The sequence below is a fragment of the Sturnus vulgaris genome, chromosome 9 (genome assembly GCF_052056855.1).
Source record: "Sturnus vulgaris isolate bStuVul1 chromosome 9, bStuVul1.hap1, whole genome shotgun sequence".
NCBI classification, from domain to species: Eukaryota; Metazoa; Chordata; class Aves; order Passeriformes; family Sturnidae; genus Sturnus; species Sturnus vulgaris.
In genome coordinates, this window is record NC_142251.1 from 9,302,101 (window position 1) to 9,329,643 (window position 27,543).

The 27,543-nt window shown below is 55.9% G+C and overlaps 2 protein-coding genes across 2 annotated transcripts; one reads left to right on the plus strand and one right to left on the minus strand.

The window, feature by feature from the left end:
- Positions 1-6,050: 6,050 nt before the first annotated feature.
- On the minus strand, positions 6,051-11,856 carry LURAP1 (leucine rich adaptor protein 1). The gene is made up of 2 exons (XM_014872043.2): positions 11,621-11,856; positions 6,051-8,636 (listed from the first exon to the last, which is right to left on the minus strand). Exons 1-2 carry the CDS (start codon positions 11,828-11,830, stop codon positions 7,947-7,949), a joined length of 900 nt encoding a protein of 299 aa, XP_014727529.2. The 5' UTR covers positions 11,831-11,856; the 3' UTR covers positions 6,051-7,946.
- Positions 11,857-12,032: 176 nt separating this feature from the next.
- On the plus strand, positions 12,033-26,686 carry POMGNT1 (protein O-linked mannose N-acetylglucosaminyltransferase 1 (beta 1,2-)). The gene is made up of 22 exons (XM_088169761.1): positions 12,033-12,135; positions 12,962-13,156; positions 15,119-15,227; positions 15,619-15,734; positions 15,977-16,042; positions 16,459-16,572; positions 17,206-17,323; positions 17,562-17,660; positions 18,148-18,275; positions 18,861-18,931; positions 19,208-19,283; positions 20,667-20,750; positions 20,873-20,914; positions 21,087-21,145; positions 21,672-21,744; positions 22,054-22,182; positions 22,486-22,611; positions 22,767-22,831; positions 23,186-23,230; positions 23,409-23,544; positions 23,862-23,971; positions 24,250-26,686. The coding sequence occupies exons 2-22, from the start codon at positions 13,046-13,048 to the stop codon at positions 24,350-24,352; spliced, it is 1,980 nt and encodes a 659-aa protein (XP_088025887.1). The 5' UTR covers positions 12,033-12,135; positions 12,962-13,045; the 3' UTR covers positions 24,353-26,686.
- The last annotated feature ends 857 nt before the right edge of the window (positions 26,687-27,543 follow it).

Below are 27,543 nucleotides of genomic sequence, written 5' to 3' on the forward strand. Positions count from 1 at the left end.
ACCATCATTTTTCTCCGGTTTTTTTCGGTGCTGGGTTTGTAGCCTGGCTGCTCTGGCACCTGCCAGGCTTCCCCTGTGCTGCTGGGGCTGTGGAGGGGAGCTGGACAGTGATGCCCTGGCAGCACGAGGGGGATGCTGGGGCATGATCCCAGCAGAAACTGTCAGCCCCTGGGAATAAGGTTACAGCATAGGAGCTGGCTGTGGGCTGGGGAAAGTGGGAAGGTCCAGATTCCTGGGGGACAGGAGGTTGTACAGGGAGGGGCTGGTTTGCTTGCTCCCCTGCTCTTTCAGCATCAGCAGGCTGGACATCAGGGTCACCCAGGTGCCTCTGGCCACCGCTCAGGAGGGACAATGGGACACTGTGTCTCACACTGACACTGCTCACAGCCTGGTCCCTGCCATGGGGACATGCCACTCACTGGGCACCCCTGGGCCCCCCATGGCTGCAGCAACAACTCAGGGACTCATCTGCACTGCAGCCCCATCAGCTGCTGGAAATAAGGTGGAGGCTTCCCTGAGCATGGAGGCTCCAGCCGGGCTCTTGCTCCCTTCCTGAGACATTTGGGGTCCCACATGACGAGGTTTGACCCCAAGAGGTGCTCCTGCACCAAGCAGCAACTCTCACCCATGGCTGCCGTGGCTGTCACCCACCCGAGGCCACTGTCCTCTGAGCAGGAGCAGAAGGAAGGAGCCCAGCTCCCTCCTGTGGCCACCGGGGTCCGCCAGACTGAGCCATTCTGGGAAGGGGCTGGCAAGGAAATGCCCTCAGCACCCTCCCCTCAGTGAAGCCCCTCATTTGCAGGGGTGCCAGGAGGGATCCTGGTGCTGTGTCCGTCTCCAGGGCTGACCAAGCACTGGGCGATGTTAGGGCAGTGTCCGTGGTGAGGGGAAACACCAACCTCAGCAAGCACCTCCCTGAGCTGCAGGGTCACACCTGGCCAGCACCAGGAGCCAGGGCTGGCACCAGAGCTCTGCGGGACCCCGTGGCTGCTTTTGGAGCTGACCCCACTGGAACCTGCCATGAACGGGGCAATACCACAGAGGACAGCTGTTTGCCACACCACCTTCCTTCACACCCCCATCCCTGCATCATTGCCATCATCTGGCACCTGCCTTCACCCTACTCTGTCCCCAAACATGTCACCAGACCCCACACTAGTGCTGAGCTCTGAGGCTGACTGTGAGCCTGTCAGAGAGTCCCAAAACCACAGAGCCGTTTTCCCTCCAGACACTGGAGGCAGAGCATGGCTTTTGGCTGCAACAACCCCTGCCCCTCCAAGAATTCAGTGTTTTTCTGTGCAGCCATGCACCCATGCAGCTGACTGCATTTTGGAGGACATCTCCAGTTCCCTCAGAGGACCTTTGAAGCAGGGTGGCAGGACAGGACCAGGCAGATGACTGAGGCTGTGAGGATGGGGAAGTGTTCCACGTTTTTATTTGGGACATGCAAATGGTGCAAAATACTCATGTGCTCTTCTCACCCACCAGGACCCCCTCTCCAGGCTCAGCTGTCCCCCTCAGCCCTCTCCTTGCCTCCCACAACCTCTGAGCATGGGACAAGTTTCTGGTAATCCAATAGCAGGGACCCAGGAAGAGCATGGGAGGGGGCGTCTTTGCCTAAGGGAGGATTTTTGGGGATGCTGAGGAGGAAGGGGTCTCATGAGCATGCCTGGCTATTCTGACTGCTCCCACCCCTGCACCTCTTCCGTGCAGGAGGTTGCTCTTTAATTCCCTCCTTCCTCCCCTAAGCGCCTTAGGGAGCAGAGACGAGAGATGCTGGTGCTTTTTATAGCAGCCATAATCCCTGCTGCTCACACTGCCTGCACCTCCTGCCCCGAGACACAGGGCTGAGCCTCCAAAATGGGGACTGCTGCCCAAAAACCGCCTCAAAACCCTTTGGCTCCCAGCATTGCCTCTCTCCCAGTGCACAGACTCCAACTGGGAGTGGTTCTGGACTCAAGACCTCTTTGCAGAAGGTGTGGGACAGCCATAGGTGCTGCACTGTGACAAGGAGGGCCAGGCAGTCATACAGAGACACATGGATGAGAACCAGAACAACTGCCTGGCCTCCCTGATCTCCTCCAAGACTTATGGAACAGGAACCAACCCCACAGCACAGCCACAAGAAAGTCCTCAGGCACAAGAGGAGACTGGGGGTTTCTTTCCTTTCTATCTCCCCCAACTTTACAAAAGGGAAGCTGAGGCAGGGACGGAGCAGGGGAGGGGCTCCTGGCCCTTCAGCCCAGGAGCAGAGTTCTTCACAGGGCAGCTGATGAGCTTTAAAGGCTGAGGAAGCCTTTCTTTGGATGTAGCCCCCAGGACGTGAGCTTCAGTATTTTGTCAGGATCATTTTGGTGCTGGGGTGCCTGGTTTCCCTGACCCACCCTGTGCCTGCAATGCCATGGATGGCATTTGAGGCATCCAGGCTTCATCCCTGGGCATGCAGAGGACTGAGGAAAAGGGATGTGAAGTGGGGCAGTGGAAGGTTTGGTGTGGGGCAGGAGCAGGTTCTGGGACAGGTGTATGTCACCTGCTGTCCCTGTCCTGGTGGCCGGTGCTGTCCTTCCACTCAGCCCCAGTTCCTGTCACCACCCCAGGACCACAGCCACCGTGGGCACTGCAGCTGCTTTGTTCCCATTGCCATTTCTCTCTCCAGCAGCTCCAAAAGTCCCCTTGACTTTGCACCCTGCCAGGAGGAATCCAACACAGCTCTTGACCTTTTACTATTTGTGCTTTACTGCCCATGGTTAGGCAGATTACATTTTCTCTGCCCACTCACCTCAGATCAGAGGGTCTCGCTGGAGGGGCAGCCTGGCAAATCCTGCCTAATGCCATTCCAGCCCTGCCTGCCCACTTTGCCTTGCTGGAGGTCTGGCCCCTGTCTCCTACAGCTTCTTTGCAATACATTTGCTGTAATTTTCCCTTTAAACACCCCACAGGGAGGAAAAAAAAACAACCCGGGGGGTGGTGGTTCTTCTAGGTCAGACTGAGCTAAGACAGGTAAAGAAGATTAATTTCTCAGAAGAGCAATTCAGATTTTACTGCTGCTCCCCGTTGGGGACCAATGCAGAGCTGGTGGCAGGAGCACACATCTCCTGGGCACACAGGGGTTTTGGTTGTCACCCCTGGGGTGGCACTGAGCAGGATGTCCCCAGATTCAAGTCCTGTGTGGGAGGTGTAGGGGGATCCTTGCTCAGTGATGGGTGATGAAGTGGGAAGAAGGTGGCATTTCAGGGATGTTGATGGGTCAGCGTGGGTGCCCAGCACCCAGGGAGGAGGAAGGAGAGAGCTGTGCCACCACTTTCTCCCAGCCCTGGCTGGGCTGGATCAGGCAGGGAATGGAGCCCTGAGCCTGTCCTTGTCACCCACCCATGTCCACACACCCACGAGGCCCTGAGCAGTCACACTTGTTTTTCACTCCCAAGGAGTGCTGGGGAGCTCTAAAGCCAGATTATTCTCCAAAGCAAAGGCCTGGCCTGCTGCCAGCTCCTGGCAGGGAACAAACAGCCTGGGGAGGCATTTCCCAAAGGCTCAGCTTGTTCCTGGTTCACACTCTGACTTTGTACCCCTGTTCAGCAGCCTCACAATCACTCAGCTGCAGACACCAAGAATCTCAGGAGGGGGTTCCCAAAAGTGGAGAGGAGGCAGGAGGTTACCAGGAAACCCCACTTGATGTCTGAGCTTCCCTGGGCAGAGCATTCCCTGTCCGGTGTGGGCTCTCCAGGGTGTAGTAGAGGTTCAGCAGAAGACAGGCACAGGGAGGGGGGTGTCTCTTGTCTCTCTTTGGAGACCTGTGAACCTGGGGCAGTGGAAGGAAAAGCTGGAGGCCATCTGGAAACTCAGGACACAAGAATCCTACACTGGGCTGATTTAACCCAGTACTGGGGGTTCCTGGGCGCTGTGGGGAGCAGGCTGGGTGAGGGCTGCTGGCTGGACGAGAGCTAGGTGATGGAGCCAGCCTGGGTACCACGCCCCAGAGGAGTGACTGAATTCCATTGTCCTAAACTGGTGGCAGCTTTGGCATCATGGAGCTCTCCCTGGGGATCTGGGGATCACCACTCAGCTGCAACCAGCCAGCACCAACACTTCAGCCTTGCCCAGGAGACCATCAGAACATCCCCACTGCCAAAACAGAGTGGGCTGAGAGAAGGGGTTGGGGGCTACACTAAGCCTTTCCTATCTCACTTGTTGGCCTCTCCTGCCCCACACTGTGTGCAATGGGTCAGGCAGCACAAAACCAGAGCTCTGCTCCTCAGAAAGGGTTACAGACAACCGGGGTGTGTGGGAGTTGCACAGGAACAGTACAAGGGTCAACAGGGAGCATCAATCTCCAGATAAGAGGAGGGTGGAGGCACTGTGATCCAGCCCCACAGGCTGTGCTTGCACCCCCTGCACCCACTGCCAGGGTCACCCCACAGTGATGCTCCCCATGCCAGCAAGCCCACGGGGTGGTGTGGGGCCACAGGGCCACCAAAGGCCACGGAGTTTGGCCACCTCCCTTTCCGACCATGGGGACCATGCTCTTTTTCCCCCGAGAAACGGAGATTTTCATGCTTCCTCCCCACAGGAACTAACAGAAATCACTTAAATGGCTGCATTGCTCTGGGGACAGGCCCTTTTGGAGCTGAGCCGCACACAGGGAAGGGAAAGCCCAGGGGACATTTTAATAACAAGCAAGGAGAGCTATTGAAGTGTTTTACTGCCTCGTTAAGGCAGTCTAATCTCTGTGTATATCTGGAAAAAAAAATTGGCTTGCTGGTGTTTTTATTGTAACAGAGGTGGGTGTTTTCTGGCACGGCTGGGATCCCGCCTGCTTTATCTGCTTGTTTTCTTACCTGATACCGGCACTGAACAGCCCAAGAGCAGCTCAAGGGCGGCAGCAGGCAGGCTGAGGGCCAGGCAGACCAGGAGGGAGGCTGTGGATCCGTGCTGTGGGCTGTTTCCCACCCACAGGTGCCCTGCACTCACCTTTCAGCCAGACATAGGTCCCCAGGGTGTTTCCCCAGGGGAGGTTTGGGACGTGGGCTCTGTACGTGCCTGGGCAAAGCCCAAAGGTGGGTGAGCCCTCATCCAGGCAGCCCAGAGACGGAGCAGGGAGTCAACCACAAGGTCCCATCCACCCCTCCAGCTCCAAGGACTGGGATTTGGAAGATGCACAGATTTTGGGACTATGGGAACCTTGGGCTGATGTAAGCCAGACTGAAGAGTCCATGCCCAGGGAAGCCCCAGCAAAAGTTCTTCTGCAGCAATACAGGGCTGCCCAACTGCTGAGGTCTAGATTTTTAAGAGGAACAGGCATTTTATTTCCAAGGTTTTCTTCATGATTCTGTTTTTTTACCTCAGCCCAGCAGAAACTGGGGAAATCCTGCTGAGTCCTGCTGGCTCCAGCATCCAATTCCCCATTTTCAAAAGCTCACAATGTCAAAGCTGTGAGCCGGAAGGGATGCTGGGGCTGGGATGGCAGGGCTGGATAAGCCGATTGCATTTGCTTTGGAAAAGCTGATGTTTGCATGAGCACCAGCTCTAGTGGTTTTAAAGGGATCCACCCAGGAGCAAATCCCAACTGTCTGATATCAGAGCTGTGCTGCTCCCACCCCAGCTGGACTGGAGAAGCCTCTGCTCTACACCCAGATCCACACTGCACCTCCTGAGTGGAGGAAGCCACAGGAGCCAAAGCTGCCACTGCAAAACACAGGAAGCAAAGACTCCAGCACAGCTAACAGGGCTGGCAAACACCTAAAATTATTTTCCTTGGAAATATGGGGCAGGAAGGGCGAAGGTGCTGTTTGACACATAGTCCAGCTGAGATCAATACAGTCACCCTTGCTCCCAGCAGATGTGCCCTGGTACCCAGCTGCTTCAGGAAAAGTGACTTTTATCACTGATGTGAGAAGGAACAGATGCCCAGATATTAGGACTGTGCCTGTTTCAGGGCTGGGGCTCAACCTGTCCTTCTGCAGGGCTGCCAGAGGCTCCAGGGCATTCCATCCCAGAGCCTCTCCCCTTGCCCTAGAAACACCGGTGAGCTCAGCAAAGCACCGACAGCGTGGCCTGGGAGAAACACAAACATTTATTAAGCCAGCTATTTTTTGTTGAGAATGATTTTTAACAGCGCCAAAGGACTCACCCTGTCTCCCCCAGGGACCCTCAGCTGATTCATTGCATGCAGGGTTAGCAGGAAAGCAGGGGACAGCCAGCCTTGGGGACATGGTGGCTCAGTGTCAGCAGCACAGCCACATAGGAAGCCACAAGCTACTCGCAGGCAAAGGCAAGCCAAGCACAGCTGCTCCAGGGCAGGCAGAAGGATGCTTGTTGCATAGGGCAACCCACTCCCAGTTTGCCAGGATTCACCAAGTCCTCAGCAGGTACCATCTTCTGAGGATCTGCAGGGGAAGGGAGGGTGCTCAGGGCTCTCAGAACAGAGGGTAATTTCCACTGAAGGTGCTGCTTCACAGACATCAAGCCAAACCTATTGTGCACCCCACCACCTTCCTAACCACAGCCAGCTCACATCTCCTATCCAGAAAGTCACAGCCAGTCACCTCCCTCTCTCTTAGCTTCCCACTGACCTCACGAGACAATGTCCCCACTCCTATCATCCCAGCACAGACAGATCCAAGCTGTGACCCACGCAGACAAGGGAACAACAGCATGATGGTGAGAGCAAAGCTGTCACAGCACTTGGCTGGGGACAGATGTACCCATGGGTTCTGAAGTCAGGACACTCCAGGCTTATTCACAAATGTGGAAGAGCTTGGCTCCTTGAATCAGGATGCTCAGGTCCTTTCCTGCATCATCTGGTGAAGGAAGAAAGTTCTGCCCAAGCTCTCACACAGCTCCAGCTACAAGCCATGCTCTACAAGCTAGCAAGGGGCATGCTGGAAGGCATGGTGGGGACAGCAAAAGGCACAGGCAGAAGCCAAGGCTAAAAAGACAGAGATGTCTCCAGGGCAGAATCAATGCAAATCCACCCCAACGGAGCAGCCTCGTGTTTCTGGTTGCTGGTAGGAGGCACAGACCTGGCACCACTCATCACACAGCCAGAGAAATCCAGCCTTCACCACCTCACACCGTGCCAGGGGAGAGCAGGAGCCTCTCTGCGTCTGAGCCCTGCAGGCTCTGCCAGGCTGCCTGTCCACTGCCACATCCCAGGGATTCTGCAGGACTGCTCCCACGGAAGACAATCCAGGAACAAACTGGGAGAACTGCATTTCCATATCCCACCCAGTGCTTTGTCGTTCTCATGTCATCACATCGGGAAGTCTGCACCACCATCCTTCCTCTGCAGGGCATGGACAGAGGCTCCCCAGCCCCATCTCAGAGTGGCTTCACAGAGGCATCTAAACCAGGCAGGGCATCAACCACAAGGAAGGGTTTTTTTAGCATCCACCATGTGCTGGGGCCAGGTCTACTCTGCCCTGGATGGACACTGGCCTTGAAGACAATGATGGAAATGAGCAGATCCAACAGGGATACCCTGCTGATGGTCCTGCCCCACACTGAGCATGCTGGTGCCACCAAGCTCTGGATGCATGGCAGCGTCTCCTGTCCTCTCAGGGTAGTTATTCTGGGGGAAGGGTCCCCAGTTTTTGTACACAGGAAGCGAATGATTAGGAGAGATCTCAGGAACACCACTGTTCCAGGTTTCCCCACCACCACCAAGGACAACAGAGGGGCATCCGGCCACCTGCAATCAACACCCTAGAGCAAAGGATTAAATCTAACAGGACCCACCTCACCCCTCCTCTCCCAGAAATGTGCTGCAGGGCAGGCACCCAGTCCCTTATGGCTGCATCACCAAATGCTGTGGGGGCCATCAGAGAAACAGTACACCACCACCAAGCCAGCCTGGCCCCCCTCTCCAGCCACCCCAACTCTCCCAAGCAAAGACAAGTGAAGCAGAGTAGGCAGCTGGGAGAGCCGGACTGGGAAGGCAAAGCCACGGGCTATAAGAATGTCACATCATCCTGTGACTGGAGCCAGCGCCAGTGGGCATCGTACTCCAGGTGCAGTTTGCTGTTGAGTTTGCAGTTCTCAAGGTCAGCCTCAGCTTTCCAAGCCTTCCCATCTGGATTTCCCTTACCCAGCCTCTCCCTGGCCCCTGGTGGTGATCTGGTGTCTCTGTCTGGTTCCAGAGAGGGGGACTGCTGGCCCAAATACCCATTGGCCACCTGGGACTCCTTAGCAAAGTGGTGATCCTGGGGCAACCCAGGTGGAGAGAGGTCCACATGGGGCCACTCATGCTCCTCTTTGTCCTTCTCTTGCTTTGCAAGCCCCCTCTCGGGGTCAATCCTGACCCAATCCTGCTCTGCCCTGGCCAGGGCTCTGCCCGATGTGGATGCAGCAGCAGTTTCAGCAGCGTTGTGGGAGTACTCATCCATGTCATCAGCCAAGGTGTCCAGGTAGCTGCCAACGGAGATGCTGTCCAGCCTGTCGTTGGGGTCCTGCAGGCTGTCCCAGCTGCCCCGCCGTGAGGCCTCCTGGCTCTCCACCAGGCTGTACTGGCTACTGGCCAGGCTGCTGCAGCGGCTGGTCAGGGTGCTCCGCTCCTCCAGCAGCCACTTCACCGCCTCGATGCCTTCGTTCACCACCACCAGCTGCTGCAGGATCTTCACATCCACCGCTCGCAGGTAAGCCTGGGGGGAGAGAGAGCACAGGGGGTTCAGGTGACCCAGGGGTCCCATGTCCCTGCCCAGCCCTGCAGAGGTGTCACTGTGATGGCCGCAGGTCTCCTAAGCTGCTTGATGAAGAGCATGGTGTGGGAGAACACCCTGCAGGGAACCAGCCCAGGGGGCCTTGTCCAAGACCTGGGGACACAGCCACTGGCAACTAACAACTTATGGCTCCCACCAGCCACCAACCCCCTCAGAGAAATAAATCCAGGGCATTTGTGTTGCTATCTTCTATGAGAACATGGAGTAAGCAAGGAACTGGAGGTACTGGATGCAGATCTGATCCCAGAGCATCCTCCAAGAGCTGGGAGGCTGCTGGCAGGGCAAGAGGATCAGACATTGCTCAGTGTAAGTGCCTGGCTGGACCGCCCAGGCTGGTCCCTTCATGCCTTTACTTCTCACCTTCTAGGGTACAAACCAAGCCTAGTGACAATGTCACATGGCAGGATGTGGAGACCCAAATCACTCCCAAAATAGGAGGACAAGGAGGACAGGCACTGCTGATCACACCACTCGCCTCACTGACTCCTGCCCCTCCGAGCCTGGGGAAGCTCTTTGCAAACCTCAGTTGCTGCAGAAACATCTGTTTTCCTAATGGAAAGCCCCATGTGCCAAGACATTCCTGTCTGTATGATACTGGCCGCCAAAAGCCACTGGATTTCCCCTACACAGGACACAAATATTTTGCCAGGAAAGGAAATAAGGCCACGATGGGGGGAAAGGGAGAAAACCCACTGCAGGGCACGTACAGGCAGCCTGCAGGCTGCAGATGCCCAGGGACTCCTTCACAAACATCCTGTGCCCAGCATCAGCAAGCTGTGACAGAAATCCGTGCGCTCCCCAGGGATCGTTTTTTTAAGCACAGCGCCCGATCCTCAGCATCCGGTACCCTGGGAGTCCCTTGCCCGCCCACGGTGACCCCACAGCCTCCTGAGACCCCTGTCTCCGGTCCCACAGCCAGCACAGCCATAGAAGCATCCAAGGAAGGAGCCTGGGAAAACTCCAGCCAGGATTTCAGCACATGACACCTCTCACTCCAGATGACAGGAAAAAAAAAAGGTCAAAGATTTATAAAGATCCAACACCAGCCCTCCCACCCCCTCCTCATGCTCCTCAAACTGGATTTAAGTAAAAAATAGCAGGGATGTGCCCAGATTGGGGCAGGAGCCAGTTTCCAAGTGCAGAAATTTCCTTTCTAGGCAAGATATTTAAAAAACTGCCTACAATGGACTTTTCTGCACGCACTGCTAAAGCATCTGGCCTTGGCAGGGAGACGACGGAGGAGGAGGAGGGCTGGAAGCCCCTAGTGGGGGTTCCCCATTTTTCTCTGCCTCGTGCAGAACTGCAGCTGTCAGAGATGCCAGGGGAGCCAACCCAAAAGGAGAGGGTGGGATAACACTCCCCACTTTCCATACTGCTTGCTGGAAGGAGTTAGCCGTCAATTTGCTGCTAGTTCACGACAGCCTGCCCTCCCCGTTGCACTCCAAGAAACCCCTCTCCAGCAAGTCGAGGTTATTGTGGGAGGAGACCCAGCACAGACTGCTCTCTGTACTCCCTCAGATGCACTGAAGTTCACTGCACGACCTCGCACCAAGGACAGGACAGCTGTACAGGGGACTGTAACACTCCTCCTCATGCTCTCCATGGGCAGATACAGCTCTGCTCCCCACCCCAGCATGCAAGAGACCTCAGGCGCCTTCTCCTTTCAAGATATCTAGCCCTAGGGATGAATCTTCCTCCTCAGATCAGGAGGCGAGAGTGGGAATTTGCTAAATTCTCCTCCCACCGCCCACTCTCTAGCCAGCTTATCTTCTGAGCATTGGGTTTCCTGGTTTCCTGCTGCTTGGGGCAGGGCGGGGAATTCTGGTCCCTGTTCATGGGGACGGGGAGATGAGGGGAGCCCTGTGCTAGGTTTTGGCACCTGGGTTCCAATCCCAAGCTGCTGATCTGGATGTGAGGTGTCCCCATTTCCTCACTGGCCAGCCAGAAGAGCCAGGGCAGGGCAAAGAAATGCATTTCTGAGCCAAGATGAATAATGCTCGGCCCAAGCCAGGTCTTGCTGGCCATAGGCTGAGGCTGCTTGTACCTGGGCAGGGCGAACAGCGCAGTGCCCTAGAGACCTTTCTCCTCCGGTCAGGGTGCAGACTACAAGCCGGTGCGGAGGGAGGATGAAAGCTCTTGCACCGATGGGAATATTGAATCAGCCAAAGTGGAGGGCTCAGGCTGGGTGGTGCCCCAGCCCCCCGAGGGCACGCGGGGCTGCAGGCGTATTTAGCCCGTTTCCCTATGGAAACAGTGCTCATTCCCATCCGCTCGGCATGTTCATGCGTGGGAGAGTCCCTTCCCCCAGCCGCACTTGAACCCATTGCCCAACCTCGCCACGTTTCCCGGAGGCGCAGGCATCGCCGGTATTTGCTCCCTCCACGAAAGAGGGAAGCAAGGAAGCGGCCATCGGCACTCCCGGGAAAGGCTGCCACCGCAGCACAGCCCTGTACGAGCCACCCGAGGATCTCCCCCACGAATCGAACCCCGGGAAAGCTCCCAGCGATGTCTGTGCCTTGTCACTCTGGGGGTCACACCTGGGGGAGGGAAGATCCATCACCATGCCCTTGGCGAAGGTCCCTGCCCTGAATTCTGATCCCGGACACCGCGATCCTCGACGGCGCCTGGGGGTGCGAGGGGGACAGGACGGAGCTGGCCGAGGGAGGTGGATGTTGCGTGGGCCGGGGACAGACAGCGGCCAGGGAAGGGCTATGAGCTGGGAGCTGTTAACCCGCACGCGGAGGATCAAGGGGGGTTCTCCAAAACGCAGGCAGAGCGCGGGCGCTATCCGGGACTGTCACCGGGGGTGGCGAGCGGCTGCCCGAGGTGGCTGCGGTGACCGCGGGTTGGGACGGTCAGTTACCGGGGGGGGCGGCCGGCAGCGCTCCCGGCACCGCCGTACTCACCAGCTCGAGGCGGAGCGTCCGGAGGCGTTCGGCGAGCGGCGGGTAGGCACCGCGGGCCGGTGCGGGTGTCGCGGGCGGCGCAGGCGGCGCTGGCGGCGCGGGGGCGGTGTCGGCCCGTAGCCCCCGCAGCAGCACGGCGGGCGGGCGCCGTCCCACCTTGCCCGCCAGGTCCCGCAGGTCCGCGGGCAGCGCCTCCCCGCCGCCCTCCATGCGGGTGGGGCAGCGGCGGCCGCGCTGTCACCGCGGTCCGCGCTCGGCCCCGCCCCCGCCGCGGCCCCGCCCCCGGCCCCGCCCCCGCCACCACCTGCCCGCGCACCAGCGAGGTCCGCCGGGGCGCGCGGAGCGGCGCGGGGCGGGGCCTGGGGCGGGGTCTGCGCTGGCCCCGCCCCCGCGGTGTCGCTGCGGCGCCGGAAGCGGCGCGGAGGGTGCTCGGGGCGGCGGCGGTGGCACCGCCGAGCCGGGACCGGCCCTGCCCTCCCCTCCCCTGCCCGGCCCAGCCCCGCCTCAGCCTCTCCGTGAGTAGCGCGGCCCGCACGCGCCTTCCGGCCTTCCCCGGACTCCCCGCGGTCCCCAAGTGCCCGGGTCTCCCTCTCCCTGTTGCCGCTCATTGCCGCCCTCAGACACCCGGCTCTGCCGCCCCGCCCGGAACGCCTTGGTGCCCTTCGCCACCTCCGCCCCCCGAGTACCTCTGGGTCCCTCGGCGCTCCTCTCTCCGCCCTGCCTGGCCTTGCTGGGGCACGCTGTGCTCCAGACAGGTCTCTGGCTCTGCCGGGGCTCCACATCCCGCCCAGGCCCAGCGGTTTGCTCCCCGCAGGGCGCCGGGCCTCCCGCTGGCACGGCTCCTCTTCCCAGGGGTGCTGGAAGCTCCGGCAGGACGCTGGCCCGGTGCTGCTCCCCGTGTCCGGGCTGGCTGCACCCCGATAGCGGGGATGGGGCTCTTAGTGGGGAGGGTGTCTCTCTACCAGGGACCCCTCTGGCATATATGCCCAGTGATGGCCTATTCCATAACAACTGATAGTCCAGGATTTATTGTCTGCTTGTGACTTTGGGCTGCTTCTCTTTCCCAGAACGTGGGAGTGGGCCCATGGCACTGCAGCAGCCTCGCCGAGGGGTTGGCCTGTAGCAGAGGCCCTCAGTGCCCAGGAGTTCAGGGGCTTCCCCTCACCCTGCAGCAAAGCCTGGCCTCCCGCATTGCTCCCAGCAGGAGTTCTGGCAGGCAGGGAGGCTCCAAAGCGCTTTTGCTCATAGCACATCAGTCCACAGCCACTACTTGTGCCAGGCTCTGTCTTTACTAGGGAGAGGGTTTGAAGGCACCTCTGTCACCCTCACCCCACCCAGCAGGGAGCCCCGATGGACATGAGAGGAGAGCAGCACACGTCCTGACCCCTGCCCCACACGGCTGCCCCTGTGCCAGCCCCCAGGACTATGGACGAGTGGAAACCCAACCCTGCTGTGAAGCCCCACAAGAAGAGGAGCTGGTACCTTGCCTGGAAGTACAAGCTGATGAACCAGCGCGCGCTGAGGAAGCTGTGTCAGGTGAGCCACCCACAGCCCTGCAGTAGATTAGGAGGGATAATCTACAGGATTTACAAGTTTGTGGAGCAGCTGCATGGGTGGAAGTGTGTCTGCTGGCAGTCTGGGTGACCTGACATGCTGAGGAAGCATAACTTGTTCCCCGAGAGGCTGCCTCCAAGTGCCTGTATATGGAAGGGTCTGCCATGTGTAGCAGCTCCTCTCAGCTGCCAGCAGACCTGTTGAGTGGCTATGGGGGGAGACACAATTATCCAGGTGGCCTTGGGAAGTTTTCAGTTAGAAACCAACTGATTGCTCCCATCCTGGCTCTGGACCCATGCTGAGTGCTGCAGGGTTCAGCCTTTAGCTGTTTGATTTGCAAACCAAGCCTGGTATAAGGCACAACAGGTGGACAGAGAAAATAGGGCTTGGTAACAGGATCTCATGCCCCAGAGGCAGCTGGTGTCTGGAAAAGCCTCAGGCTTGTTTGCTTGTGCTGTAAAACAGCTAATCCTTGGTGGAGACGGTGTCCTGGGGGGTGTCTGGGCCTGTAAGGACAGGAAGGTTTGGCCCTATGTCAACAAAACACAGAAAAGGGGCCTTTCCTGAGAGGAGCTCATGAGATCTGGCAGTTGGTTGTTGTGGGAGGGAGCAGGGAAGGGTTTTGTGTGTGCCTGGGAGGACAAAGGCTCGTGCAGTCTCTCTGGGCAAGAAGACTGCTCAGTTCTGTGTCTGATAGGGTGTTCAACATGCTGGGGCAACAGGCTACATATCTCTGTACTTCGTGGCACTACTTAAAGCAGAGATGAAAATTTGGCTACAGACTAGACCAGAGCTGCAGGTATGGAATAGCCAGGTCTGCAGCAGCCAAGCATTCATCATTTAACTGTGACTAAACCAGCTCTGCTAAACCTGGCTGCTGGTCTTGCCTAATTCTTATTCCTTATTGCCTTATTCGCTCTGGTCACCAGGGCTGTTCCCTCCTGTCCTCAGTGCTGATCAGGGCAGAAGGTCTGGGCAGGTTGGTGAGATGGCTTTGCTGCCTCTCCAGGAGCCCACGGCTCTGTTCGTGCTTAATTAAAATCTTTCTGTGCACAGATCCCAAAAGGTGCACATAGTCCTGAGTCAACAGCAAATTAGCAAGCTAAAATGGCATAGTGACATTTATACTATCGTGCTGTCTTATTGCTGGTTTTCCATTTTCCTCAGTTACTCCTTGAACCTGCTTGGCAGAGATAGCAGCAACACTGAGCTTTGAGGCAGTAGCTGGACAGACAGGGCAGGAATCCTTTTAGTGCCTCCCATCGAGGGCAGGCCAGTGTGTCACCCCAGCCCCAATAATGACCTCGGAAAATCGAGGATCTGTTCCACAGCCCTGGACCTTCCCAAGCCCTCTGTGTCAGCATCCTCAAGGGTTGCAATTGAAGTTTGCTGCAGACAGTAAGGCTGCAGGCTGGTCTCTGCAGCCTGTGGTACAGTGCAGTTTCCTGAAATCAGACCTCAGCTTCTTCCCTTTGTTTGATTCAGCTGCACAGCATCTCCTCTCCTCTGAATACCCTGAGTGCATCCTCTGGTTCCAGAGGGACAGATGAGAGTAGTGATGCTGCAGCAGAGGCAAAAGTTAAGGTTACCCTGGGAGCTGTAACTCTGAATTACCAAACTCTTTGCCTGCAGGGACCCTCAACCTTGATGCAATAATTTAGCAGGAATCTCCTCACAGATCTGGAAGCAGGAGGACATTGGAAATAGGTTAATTCTCACATATCAAGGAGTCAGTACTCTCCAGCTGATGAATGCATGTCATCATGAAACTCGGTCACCTGTATTTCTTTCTCTTTGCTTTCCCTAGAAGAAATCAGGGGAAATGTCAGATTATTGTGATCCCATGCAGGATCTCCTTGAGGTGATCCTGCAGTCCATGCCAAGGCAGGCTGGTTTTGGAGTTGTTACTTAAAAATTTCTAACACAAAACATCCTGCATTGCAGACAGGTGCTGTCCTCTTCCTGCTTGTGACCGTAATTGTGAACATCAAGCTGATCTTGGACACCAGGAGAGCTGCTTATGAAGAGGAAGAGGAGTCTGCACAGGACTATGGTGAGGGGCAGCATCCTTTTGTGCTTTGAAAGCAGGGAAACTGGAAGGTTTCTCTAAATGAGAACTAACTTGTCACCAGCTACATCATGAAAAACAGGTCTGTGCATGTGGGTTTAACAAAAATTAATAGAAAATGCTGCTCCCTTCCTGATCTGTCTACTGAAAGCTTTAGCACATTTGGCTGCGGAGATCTCTGTGGAGTCAGCTGAGGCCAGAGCTGTTGTCATTTGGTATTTCCCCTTACCTACCATCCCTGTAAATTCTGATCCATGACTCCTTGGGCTAGGGTGCCTGCTGGCCATGCCCTTCTGGAGTTTGGCTGGGCTAGCACAGAGCAGGGACAAGCTAGAGGTGCCTTGACTGGTTGAAACTGGGAATTTCTCTGCTGTAGATGATGAGATGCTGAATGTGGAGGTCCCCAGGCACCCTGTCAACAACAAGAAGGTCCTGGATGTCGAGGTGTACTCCAGCCGGTCGAAGGTCTATGTGGCTGTGGATGGGACAACGGTGAGTGACAGGTGCTGGCTGTCCTGTGAGCGGAGGGTGGACAGAGCTGAACGGGTGAAGCCACACACAATAGTGGTGACAGCACTTCAGTGGCTGGCAAGAAGTTCTGCTTCCAGGACTTCTACTCTGGCACCCATCACTGCCATTAGCAAAGCCTCTTGTTTGGGAGCTCTGCTGTGCAGAATGGGCGTGGAATAAGAAGAGGTCTTGGCATACAATTCTTATCATTTATCCACTTGCAGGTCCTGGAAGATGAGGCTCGGGAGCAGGGAAGAGGGATCCATGTCATCGTCTTAAATCAGGCCACGGTAAAACATCCCCGTGTCTTTCTTACTAGGAAGTTTGTCCTTGCTGCTGAACTGTTGGGTGCCTGAGGCCAGGGGCAGCCAGGAGGGAAGTCCTGAGTGCTTTTTGTGTGCAGTTTGCACAGCATGGCACAGTCACCCAGAGACTCTGCAGGGTTTCCTTGTGCTGCCTGCTGTCCTTGGGGAGCGGGCAGGGGAGGAGTTGTGAGGTTGGATGATGCTTCCCATGGACCTCTGTGCAGGAAGGCCTGAGGGCTGAGCTTGCCTGGGGACTAACTCTGGGAATTAACTCCCTGGCATACCGGAAAAGCCACTCCCTGTGTTACTCAGGGAATGAGGCTTCCAGGGCAGAGATCCATAATTCTGTGTGTCCATACCATGTAGTATTTAAGTTCCATCTGATGTATGAATACCAACAGGGTCACGTGATGGCCAAGAGGGTCTTTGACACCTATTCCCCCCATGAAGATGAAGCCATGGTACTTTTCCTCAACATGGTTGCCCGGGGCCGGATCCTGATCTTCACCATTAAGGTATGCGACCCTAATATCAAAAAAACATCATCTTGAGTCAGGATGTCCTGAAGCTCATCTGGGCAGTAGCCTCCTAAATGTCATCAAGCATTAAATGTCACATCTCCATGGGGCTGTGACTCCCTGTCTGGATCACCTCCCTTGTCCTCTTGCTCTCCCTTCTTGCTGCAGGTACTGCTGTGCCCAGCAAAGCAGGAGAGCAAAAAGCAGATGTGTCAGAGCCCACAGCAATAGACAAGGGGTTAGGTGGAGAATGGACATAAGGAAATAAAAGGATGTTGTGGGATCCTTCTGGCTCCCAGTTCCAGGCTTTACAGGGACCCTGTGGACTGTACTAGGTCTGTGCTGCTGTGCAAGCAGCACCATGCTGCTTCAAAGTTTCATGTTTAGCTGTGTGAAGTGTTGCTTAACACATGGCTCTGCTTGCAAACAATTTGGTCTCAAGGAAACAGGAGTTCATGACTCCTGACCTCCCTATGGGTAGTCATGAAACCACCAACAGCTTTAGTGGCACAGAGACCCTAAAAGTTTCTGACTTAATTGCTTCAAGGGCCCTGTACCCCTTTGGTATTGATGTGAGACTTTTCTCTGTCAGGAGCCAGACCTCAGCTCCAGAGTTTTGTTTTCTTCCAGGATGAAGGCTCCTTTCACCTTAAGGAGACAGCCAAGAATGTCCTGAAAAGCCTGGGGAGCCAAGTTGCACCATTCCTGAGCTGGAGAGACATGTGGACATTTGTGGGGAAGAAGGGGGGTGAGTCTTGCACAAGCTGGGAGAGGGTTTGTGGCTCCTTTCTTTGGGAGAAACCAGGTAAGGACAAACCCAGCCCATCCCCAACAGGCTCTATGAGCAGGGAACAAGTCCTAGAGAGTGACATCTCCATTCATGGAGGTGAGGGAGGGTATGGAGGCAGAACATATTCCTTCAGAAGTTTGCCAGAGGCCAATGGGAAAAGGTGCCAGGCAGTCCTGACCCTATGTTCCTGCTCCAGGAGAAGTGTATGGGGAGAAGCATGCCAAGTCACCTGCCCTCTCAACGTGGGGTGACCCCGTTCTGCTGAAGACAGAAGTTCACTTGACATCTGTGGAAGGTAGGAAGTACAGTCTGCTCTGTGGTATCTCTGGGAGATGTTTTCCTGCTGCCTGGGTTTAAGTCAAAGTCATGGGTCTGGATTTAAGGCTTTTTGAGATGATGATGATGCTAACTTTTAAAATGGGTTTAGCTCCCTTTCTTCCTGCTTCCATGGCAATTCAAGGCGTGGTTGTTAAGAAAGGTGAGGACGGAGAAGAGGGAGCATGGCCAATTGTCATCTCTCCAAACCAGACCTGGTCTGGTCTGTTTTCTGACTGTTTTACTGACTTGAACAACCCACTGCTGCTCAGAGAGGCCAGAGATGGGGTTGGGCTCTGAGTGGCTCCTGGCGTTGTATCTGGCATCCAAAGTGTTGCTTGTTCACTGCCAAGGACTGGCTTGCTGCCTGAGCCTAGGGAGAGCCATGTGTGTGGTATCCCAGCCTGGATCACCCAAGGTGAGTGTGTGGGGGTGACAGGTCTATTTTTCCTCCTTGGTGCCTCCAGATGCTGAGTGCCACTGGCCTGACACGGAACTGAACCGGCGCCGCAAGCGGTTCTGCAGCAAAGTGGAAGGTTACGGCAGCGTCTGCAGCTGCAAAGACCCCACACCCATCGAGTTCAACCCTGATCCCGTGAGTGCAGGGGCCGAGTGCAAGGAAGACTCCAGGAGGGAGGGCTGAGCTGGACTAGGTGTGTTTTGCAGCTGGTGCAGAGCATTGTCCTTAAGCACCAGCTGAGTGATGCAAACTGCCCCAGGCAAGCCCTTAGTCCCGGCAAAGGTGAAGTGAATACCTGAGGGCAGGTCATGATGGGGCAGAACAATTCCTTTGCTCTGAGTTGTCAGGAACAGTGACCTTATTCTAGGGGTATCAGTGTAAGCAGCAGAGCCTGAACATCTAGAGACAGAGCAGTTATTGTGACTTTTGGGCTGTCCTTGGCACGGTGCTGAAGGGTTCAGACACAGTCTCTGAGTGGATGCAAACTGGGATCTTGGAGCTGGGTCAGAGGTGGGGTGAAGAAGGGAAGCTGGCAGGGTCTTCAGTAGTGCTGAGGGCATCCTGATAGGTTGCTGTGGCCCTGAACCAAGAGGTAGAACTATGCAGCTCTGCTGTCTTAACAGTGGGTCCCTACCCGTTGGATCCTGCTCTCAGTGGCATAGCATCATTTTGTTAGCATGGCTTCTCCCACCTCCACTCACACACCTTATTCTCTTCCAGCTCAAAGACAATAAAGTCTTTGACGTGCCTGTAGCCGTCATTGCAGGGAACCGCCCCAACTACCTGTACAGGTAAGCACTCCCAGAGAGCACGGCTCCTCTGCTCTGTGCCACAAGACCAGGCATGGCCTAGGCCCTTCCCCTTCTCCTGCTGGCAGGATCCAGCCTCCTCCTGGAGTTGCATGAGCACCAAGGGCAAACCTTGGGGGAGGGGAAGGGAAGGCGTAGGTAGGTCCTGTTCCCTAACCATGCACACTTTCCCCCATCCCAAGGGATCCATCCCCCTGTGCTGAAGGGCCTGTGCCCACTGGGGCTGTGCTGCGCTCAGGCCCCTCCATCTCTCCTCAGGATGCTGCGTTCCTTGCTGTCGGCTCAGGGTGTCAACCCACAGATGATCACAGTCTTCATTGATGGGTACTACGAGGTGAGAGCACTGCCAGAGATCCCTGTGGCCAGCCCCATGCCTCCCCAGCCCAGTGCTGGCCCAGTCCCTGGAGAGTGGCAAGTTGAGAGCCTCGTCACTTTCCTCCTGCTATGTGTCTCGCTACTCCTCACCTGCTCCTGTACAAAGTCAGCCAAACCATGGGTGTGGATAAAACTGCCTTGGCCTTTCCCAAAGCCCAGGACTGACATCCCCATGTCAGGAGGGGTTGATGTGCAGGAATGGCACGTGGTGGTCATGCTGGGCTCTCCTCGTCCCCTTTCCTCACTTGATGAGCATTGCCAGCCCCTTGAGCACGCTCTGGGTGTAACACCACCTGTCCAGCTGCTTCACATGGTGAGGAACTAGCCAGTCCAGCTCCATTCTCAGTAAGAGGCAAAGAGACACAAAGCAGTGTGTTTTCCCAAGGCTGAAAGCTTGGGGTTCATGAAAGCTGGGGCCAGGTGGAAGAGAAATGGCCCTTTAGAGGCAATGACCTTCCTCTAACTCAACCCTGTACAGCCCTGGAGAGTCCCACTGAAAGCTCTGTTTCTCTTGCAGTGGAATGTACTCTGGGACAGGCATGTGGGATCTTAGTAGATCTCAGGCCTCATCTCTGCAGCATCCAGTGAGGTACTGCCTGGTTGCCCTGGGATGGAGACAGTTGTTCCCTTGCAGGTCTCTCCCACCACTGCCACATTGTGGGGCTGGGGGAGCTGGCTTGTTTATGCACGCTCTTGCTGCACCACATCAGAGCAGTTAAAGATAGCAGCATCCATTGCCATGGCAACTGGAGCAGCATCCCTTAGCTACAAGGGGGCAGCCTGGATGCTCAAGCTGCCATGGTGGATACCAGGGAGAGGAGGAAGGGTTGGTACAATGGGAGTTCCTCCTTCCTTTTGTGGCTAGGAAGTGAGATGCACAGTAAGGGGATGGAGAAGGCCTTGGTGGCTTCTTCTTGGGGCAGAGATATGTCAGCTCAAATGTGGATTACTTCTGACCCCCATGCTTGGTCAGAAAGGTCTTTTTCTTGGCAACTGAGAGAAAATTGAGTTGATTATGGTCTTGCCAGTAAGCAGCTGCTAGGTGGTTCTGGCTATACCTGTTTTCTTTCTCCACTGTCTGTGGGATCTGGGAATCTGGGACTTCACACATATTCTTGGATACAACTTTGGGTCTGCAAAAAGGGGCAAACAAAGTCATGGTGATACTGAAGGGCCACAGGGGTTTAACAAGTTCTGTGCTGCAGGGTCTATAAGAGCCTCACTAATCTCCAGGAAGACAGCCACATGCAAGGGATGTTCCTGTTGTCCTGGGGAGCTGACACTGACAGGGGAGGGGAGAATGACCCACACATTTGATGAGCTTTGTATTTTTCCATTGCAGGAGCCAATGGATGTCGTGGAGCTCTTTGGCCTCTCAGGAATACAGCACACTCCCATCAGCATCAAAAATGCCAGAGTTTCCCAGGTGAGAGAGCTTTCCAAATTCCTGGACAGTTATTTCCAGGATAGCATTTGAGGGAAGCGGGCTTAGCCCCAGATCTGTGCCAGGTTGGTGCTAACACAGGCAATGATTGTCTTTTCTTGTAGCACTACAAAGCCAGTCTGACTGCAACCTTCAATCTGTTCCCGGTGAGTGAGACTGCTACAGCACAGCCTTCCCCTGGCATTTGTGATCCCTGTCCCACAGGAGCTGGGATCAGTCCTCCTGGGCAAGGAGGTAACGAAGAGACACAGCACATTGCTTGTGTCTCTGCTCTGACCTGTTCATCTCCATCCTTCTGATGTTCTCCTTGCCCTACAGGATGCTAAATTTGCTGTGGTTCTGGAGGAAGATCTTGACATTTCCGTCGACTTCTTCAGGTAAATTGGGGGTTCCTGTGTGGGATCATTTCCTGGAAACTCTCTGGATCCTCAGGAGAAGCCAGATCCTTGCCAGCTGTAGCTCACTTATCTGAGGCTGAGCAGACCCCAGGCAAAAGCCACAACTGAGCTCTGCTTTCAGAGTCTGAGGCCACTATCCTGGTAATCAGTGCAGGGTGACTTCAGGGTTGGGGATCTCTTCCTGGTTGGCTTTTTGTGTACACTAATCCATTCATATGGTTGGAGCTGCCCCATAGCCAGAGGACAGGGGCAGTGTCTAATGAGGCTCCTGTTTCTTCATAAGGAGCAAAGACTGATGGGCAGGAGACAATGCTGTCCTTTCCCAATGGTGAGATGCAGCTTAGCTTGTTTGGGTGCTCCTTCCCTGGTCTCCCACCAGCATCAGCTATCTCGAACCAAAAATTGGGATAAGTGGTTCCAGCAATGGCGGCTTATCTCTTGGTGGAGGATTTGCCTTGGTTTGCATGGTAAAAGGGTGTTTGACTAGGGTCAACTCTTTCCTCAGCTTTCTGAGTCAGTCAATACACCTTCTGGAGGAGGATGAGAGCCTGTACTGCATCTCTGCTTGGAATGACCAGGTGGGTCAGGAAGGGATGGTGGAGCGGGGCTGCCTCTGGCCTGTGTTGTTTCTATGTCAGACTGGGGTCCAGGTTCCATCTTTAAAGCAGGGTGTGTGTCCCCACTATCTCCCTAAGTGGGTCTGTCTCCCCAGCTCTGGACTCTTCAGAAGTGCCCCTGCAAATCACCCTCCTGTCCTTGCCATGTGCTTCCCCGTGGCTATTCCCTTTTTCCCATGATGAGAAACTCAATGGAGCACAATGCCTCCCTTTTATTTTGGTGGGGGATAGGTGCGTTCAGGGTGCTGAGCACTCCCCATAACGTTGCAGGGCTATGAGCACACAGCTGAGGACCCTTCGCTCCTGTACCGTGTGGAAACCATGCCAGGCCTGGGATGGGTGCTCCGGAAGAGCCTGTACAAGGATGAGCTGGAGCCAAAGTGGCCAACCCCTGAGAAGGTGAGTACCTTGAAAGGACCTTTTTGTCTACACCCCCATCTCTGCCCATCAGCAATCCCTGATCTTCACCCAGTCCCTGGGTGTGCAGCTCCTGGAGGTGCTATCCCTGTGCTTATACTGGGAGGGATGCCCAAGCAGAATGAGTTTGGGACAGACAGTGACTTGAGGAGACACATAACCATCCACAGAGCTGGGGCCCAAAGGGGCTGGACCTGATGTGGGCACCCAGAAAGGTCCCTGGATGGCCACACTACCAAAGCCTGTCCCCAGAGCTGAGTGTGAGTAGCAGTTTCCCCTCCCCAGCTCTGGGACTGGGACATGTGGATGCGGATGCCCGAGCAGCGGAAGGGCCGGGAGTGCATCATCCCAGACATCTCGCGCTCCTACCACTTCGGCATCGTGGGGCTCAACATGAACGGCTACTTTCATGTGAGTGACCCCCTGCAGCCCCCAGGCCCTGTCCTCGTGCTGACCTCTGACTCAGACACCTCTCCAAGTAGCAGGGGTGCTTGAGGTCATCTCCAGGTATTGCTGACCCATGATCAACCCTGGTTTTCCTTCCCTGCCCTCTCTCTTTCTCCCAGGAAGCCTATTTCAAGAAGCACAAGTTCAACACAGTTCCAAATGTCCAGCTTAAAAATGTGGAGAGGTGAGTGCTGGTCACAATGAGACCCTGATGAAACAGTTGCTTGGTCTGACTCTTGTCTCCTTGTGCTGGAGTCATCTCCCATCTGGAGCAGCCATAACCTCCTGCATCAGCACACTGGCCTCTGCTGGGGAGTCCTGGCAGTGGATTTTGCAAGGTTGGGTCTGACTACCCTGTGCTCCAGGTGGACATGTTGAAAGGTCGCGGTTTTGCTGCCACATCTCAAGAATATGTGGCAGTGCCTGCTCTCCATTTATTGGTTCCAGCTGCCTTTAGTGTTACACTGGGGCAGTCTTAAATTTGGATCAAATTATCTGGCTCTGTCCCTGATCTCTGTGTTCTCTCCTCCTCCAACAGCTTGAGGAAGGATAACTATGAGACTGAAATTCATCGGCTCTTGGGGTGAGTGCCTGCTGGAAGGTCGGAAGACCACAAGATGGACTGGGTGAACCAACCAGAACAGAAGGAAGGGTGAAGGTGTCTCTGGTGGCCCCAGCCATATCTTGCATGTCTGAAGTACTCTGCAGTGGGAACAGGGAGAAGGTGGGGTCCCATCTCACTCCTTGTTCTGTTTCCACAGTGAGGCTGAGGTCTTGGACCACAGCAGGAACCCCTGTGAAGACTCCTTTGTGCCCGACACTGAGGGCAAGGTCTACGTCATGTTCATCAGGATGGAGCAGGAAGCGGATTTCACCACCTGGACTCAACTTGCCAAGGTGAGGGCCCTGACATGGCCTGTCTTCAGCCCTGCATTGGTGTCTGCAATACTGGGAAACACCTGGCTGTTGTTCTTGGGTTTTCCCGTGGTATTGACACAGCTCACTAAATGGATTCTTGCTGTCCCTGGGTGATGTTGAAGCTCTTGGTGTGGCTGGAGGGATGCAGCGCCGTGCCACCCCAGTCTTGGGGTGCAGCCCTCTCTGCTGTGTCTCAGTGAGGGCAGGGGTTGTGGTTCTTCCCATGCCAGGAGACACCTGGCCCTGGTGTCCATCCCCAGGTTCTGATGCCTTTTCCTCTCTCCTCACCATCATAGTGCCTCCACATCTGGGACCTGGATGTCCGTGGGAACCACAAGGGGCTGTGGCGGCTCTTCCGCAAGAAAAACCACTTCCTTGTGGTGGGGGTCCCTGCCTCCCCCTACTCGTGAGTATCAGGGACATGGAGGGCTGAGTAATGCCCCATCCTTATGGCACTAGCCCCCGCCTGGCACACACCATCACCCACTTCTGTCCCAGCCCAATCCTCAGGGGACACCACCTTCACTCCTTAATCAGTGTGGTGGAAGGGGGGACGGGATACATTCCCAGGGTTGGAGGATGTCTCAGTGGGAAGGAGATCATGCCAGGCAGTGCTGCTGGAAATTGGGGTCCTGAGGGGAACCATCAGCTGTGCCTGCTCCCATCCAGACCCCTCACCTGCAGGTCCAAGAAGCCCTCGTCGGTGACACCAATCTTCATGGAGCCCCCTGCCAAGGAGGAGGGGGCGGTGGCAGTGCCAGCAGTCGCAGCAGCAGAGCAGACGTGAGGCTGGCAGCTGGAAGCAAAGGGGACCAGGGGAGCTCAGAGACCCCCACGGTGCAGAGACACATTTGGCAGCTGCTCTCGGAGGCTGGTGACTGGATACAGACTCCTGTTTTGGGCTGCAAAAGCAGATGTTGGGCTCCCTCCAGCCCCCTGTTGTGGTCTCCGTTTCCCTTGCACAGGACAGGGTCCTTCCCTGTAGATATGCCACCCCCATCCCAGGAACTTGGTTTTTTTAACACGGACACTCTACTAACGCTGCTCCTTTTGCCCCCTGGCTGGGCAAGGCTGGAGGAAGATGCTAAACTGGAGCCTAGAGAGGGCCTCCAAAAACACCTCTACTCTCCTTTTTGGCCCTCAAGTCCTGAGAAGGCGGCATGCTGCAAGTGCTGCAGCCTGCCAGCTGGGTGTTATTTATTAACTCTTGCCTGCTGGCTTTGTGCCCCATGGTGAACGCAGTGCTGAAGAGGGGATATTCCAGCATCTCTCCTGTTACCTGCACGATGGATGTACCTTGAAGACTGTGTGCTGGGTTGGACATCTTCCTGCACACTGGCTTTGCTCCGTGAGCTCCAGGTACTGGTGCAGCCCAGCTCACAGAAAAGGGAATGCTGGAGAGGAGCTGGACTTGCTGTGCACACAGAGGGGACACCCCACACCCAGCACGAGGACAGTCAGTTCTGGGAGCTGGAGGTGATTGTAGGTGGAAGTGGACCAGGCTGTGTGCTCTGGCTCAGACTGTCCTCACCCACCTTCTCTATGGGGAGCAGTCTTGCCCCTGGATCGTGGGAGAGGGGGTGAAAGTGCCTTGCAGAGCAAGATGGGAGCAGCCAGCAGGCATCATCCCCTGGCTGCAGGGGCAGGGTGGGCCAGGGTCATCTGGAGTGAGAGATGGTGCACTGTGGTCCTTGCCTGTGGTACGGTACCCTATCTCTCCATCTTCCCTGCCCTGGTATCCTCTGCTTTTGCTGAAGGCAGAGGGAGTTTCTTCTCCTGCATCCCCACCCCTACTGTGGTAAGTTGCTGGCAGGGAAGCTATGAGCTGGTCTGGGATGGGCAGCCTGGCCCTCTCACTGTGGTACACCCTTTGTGCTGAGGGAGGGGGTTCCGTGCCTTAGGAAGGATCCCAGGGCCCCCTCCCATCTCCAGCCATTTGGTACTAATGTCCCTGCACCCCAGGGGAGCAGTCCTTAGTACAGCTCCCCCTCTCATCCGTGCAGCAAGACATCCACTCTTTATCCATCCCCTGGCCTCGGGCAGGGATGCAGTGCTCTGGCTTGCCTTTAGGAGAAGGAGTTGCTGCTCAGCCCTTTACCTGAGGTAACAGGGGTTCTTCCCCTTCATTTTCTCACTGTGAACTGAGCATCGGGGTCTACACGACACTAACTTATTTATTTATTGCTTCTGGGAAGGGGCAGATAACAGGAAGCAGCATGGAGAGCTGGCAGCCCCCAGCCTGCACAGGGGCAGTCATGGGACGTTTGTGTCTTGTCCCCCTGGTTCCACCCTCTGTTCCCTGCTTTCCTCTCTTGCGTAGAATAGGAATGAAAACTTGTGAGCCAGGAAACTCCTCTTGGCCAAGATGATCCCAGTGTGAATGCAGCACAGCTCTAGCATGACTGCAGGGACTCTGACCTTCACAGTCCCTTGCATGCCTGCCCTAACAGCAGGGCTGGGATGGATGCAGGACGGGAACAAGAGCATGCAGAGTGGTACTCTTGAAGCTGCAGTACTGGTCTGAGGCTCAGTGCTGCCCTTCTGTGGGACTCTGCTCTGACAGCCAGTTTGCCCCTGTGCTGGCCCTCAGGTTAATGCAGGTCTTTTCTGAGGATGGAAAAGGGACTTGACTTCTTTCTCAGAAAAAGTAGCTCGCTCCCCATGCCCTCCTTTTGAAGAAATTCCAAATGGCTCTCCACTGCCCTTCCTTGGCACCTCTGTTCCCAAGGCTCAGTTTCTCTTCCCATTGAAACTAAATGCATCCTCTCTCCCTTCTTGGGTAGGGTTCGGGCTTGGCTTCTTCCCAGCTCCTCTTGGGGCTGGGCAAGGTGGCCCTAGGGATAGGGGATGGCTAAACGTGAGTTCCCCTCTCCTCCCCTGCCACCCAGGGCTCTGTGGCTCCCTGCTCTCAGTGACAGCAGGTCTCAACTGGTGGGCTTTAGGCTCCCCCTTCTGCACACACCATGCCAGGCCCACAGGGTGCTGTTCTCCATCCCTCCCTGTCCCCTCAGCAAGGCTCTGGAGTGGCAGCTGTGACAGGGCTGGGTGTGTGGCATCACCAGGGTTTGATGCTTTCTGAATTGAATTATTTTTTCAAGAGTAAACATTGCAAAGCTGTTGAGCCTTGTGTGTTTCATAGCTGGTCCTGTGCAGGGTACAGGGCCTGGGTCCCTGGCTCTGGGGTCCTGCCTGGAAAGGACAGACCCCTGTCCTCTGGTGTCTTGCTCTGCCCAGGGCTGCACAGGCCTGGCTGTAGGCTAACGGTGGCCCCAGGCCTGTGCCAGCAGAGGTCCTCTGTGTGGTGCCATGCAGTGCCAGCAGGGCTGGCACAGGTTTGTGACCTGTTTCCTCCTCAACCTTTATCACTTTTATCTTCAGTTCAGCAACTGATGGAAACTGTGACGAGCTGCCTGGTGACTTGTTCTGGTCTTCCTCCTGGCACCTCCAGCTGCTGTGTCTTGAGAACTACAGCTTTGTCACCCTCTTGACCTTTCCAAATTTCTGCCCCTATGGGGCAGGGAGCCCTGGGAGAGCTGGGGATGCACCCATTTCTGGAGCAGAAACCACAGGACTGAAAGTGGTAGTGGGAGAATGTCAACCACCAGCATGAACCAGCTGCAACCTGCACCCCTATCTGCTGCTTCCTGCTGCCCTGCCTGATCCCTGCAGCCAGGCTGGGCTGACAGCCCCCTTCCCAGGGCCAAGCACAGCTTCCTTAGCAAAAGTTTTTTACATAGTCCCAGGGGCTTGGTGTGGGGCTCTCACCTCCTGGCAGGCTCCGCATCTGCCTCCTGCCAAGCCAAACCCTGCGGCACCAAGCCTCTGCCAGGGCGCCACGGACAAGAGGAGGATCCACTTGCTGTGTCTGAGTGCTCACCCTGCAGAGTGATGTGGGCTCAGGTGTGACACCCCCTGTGTGGTGGCCACCTCAGGGAGCCAGTATGTGCAAAATGCTGCGTTTATAGGAGCTTATGACAG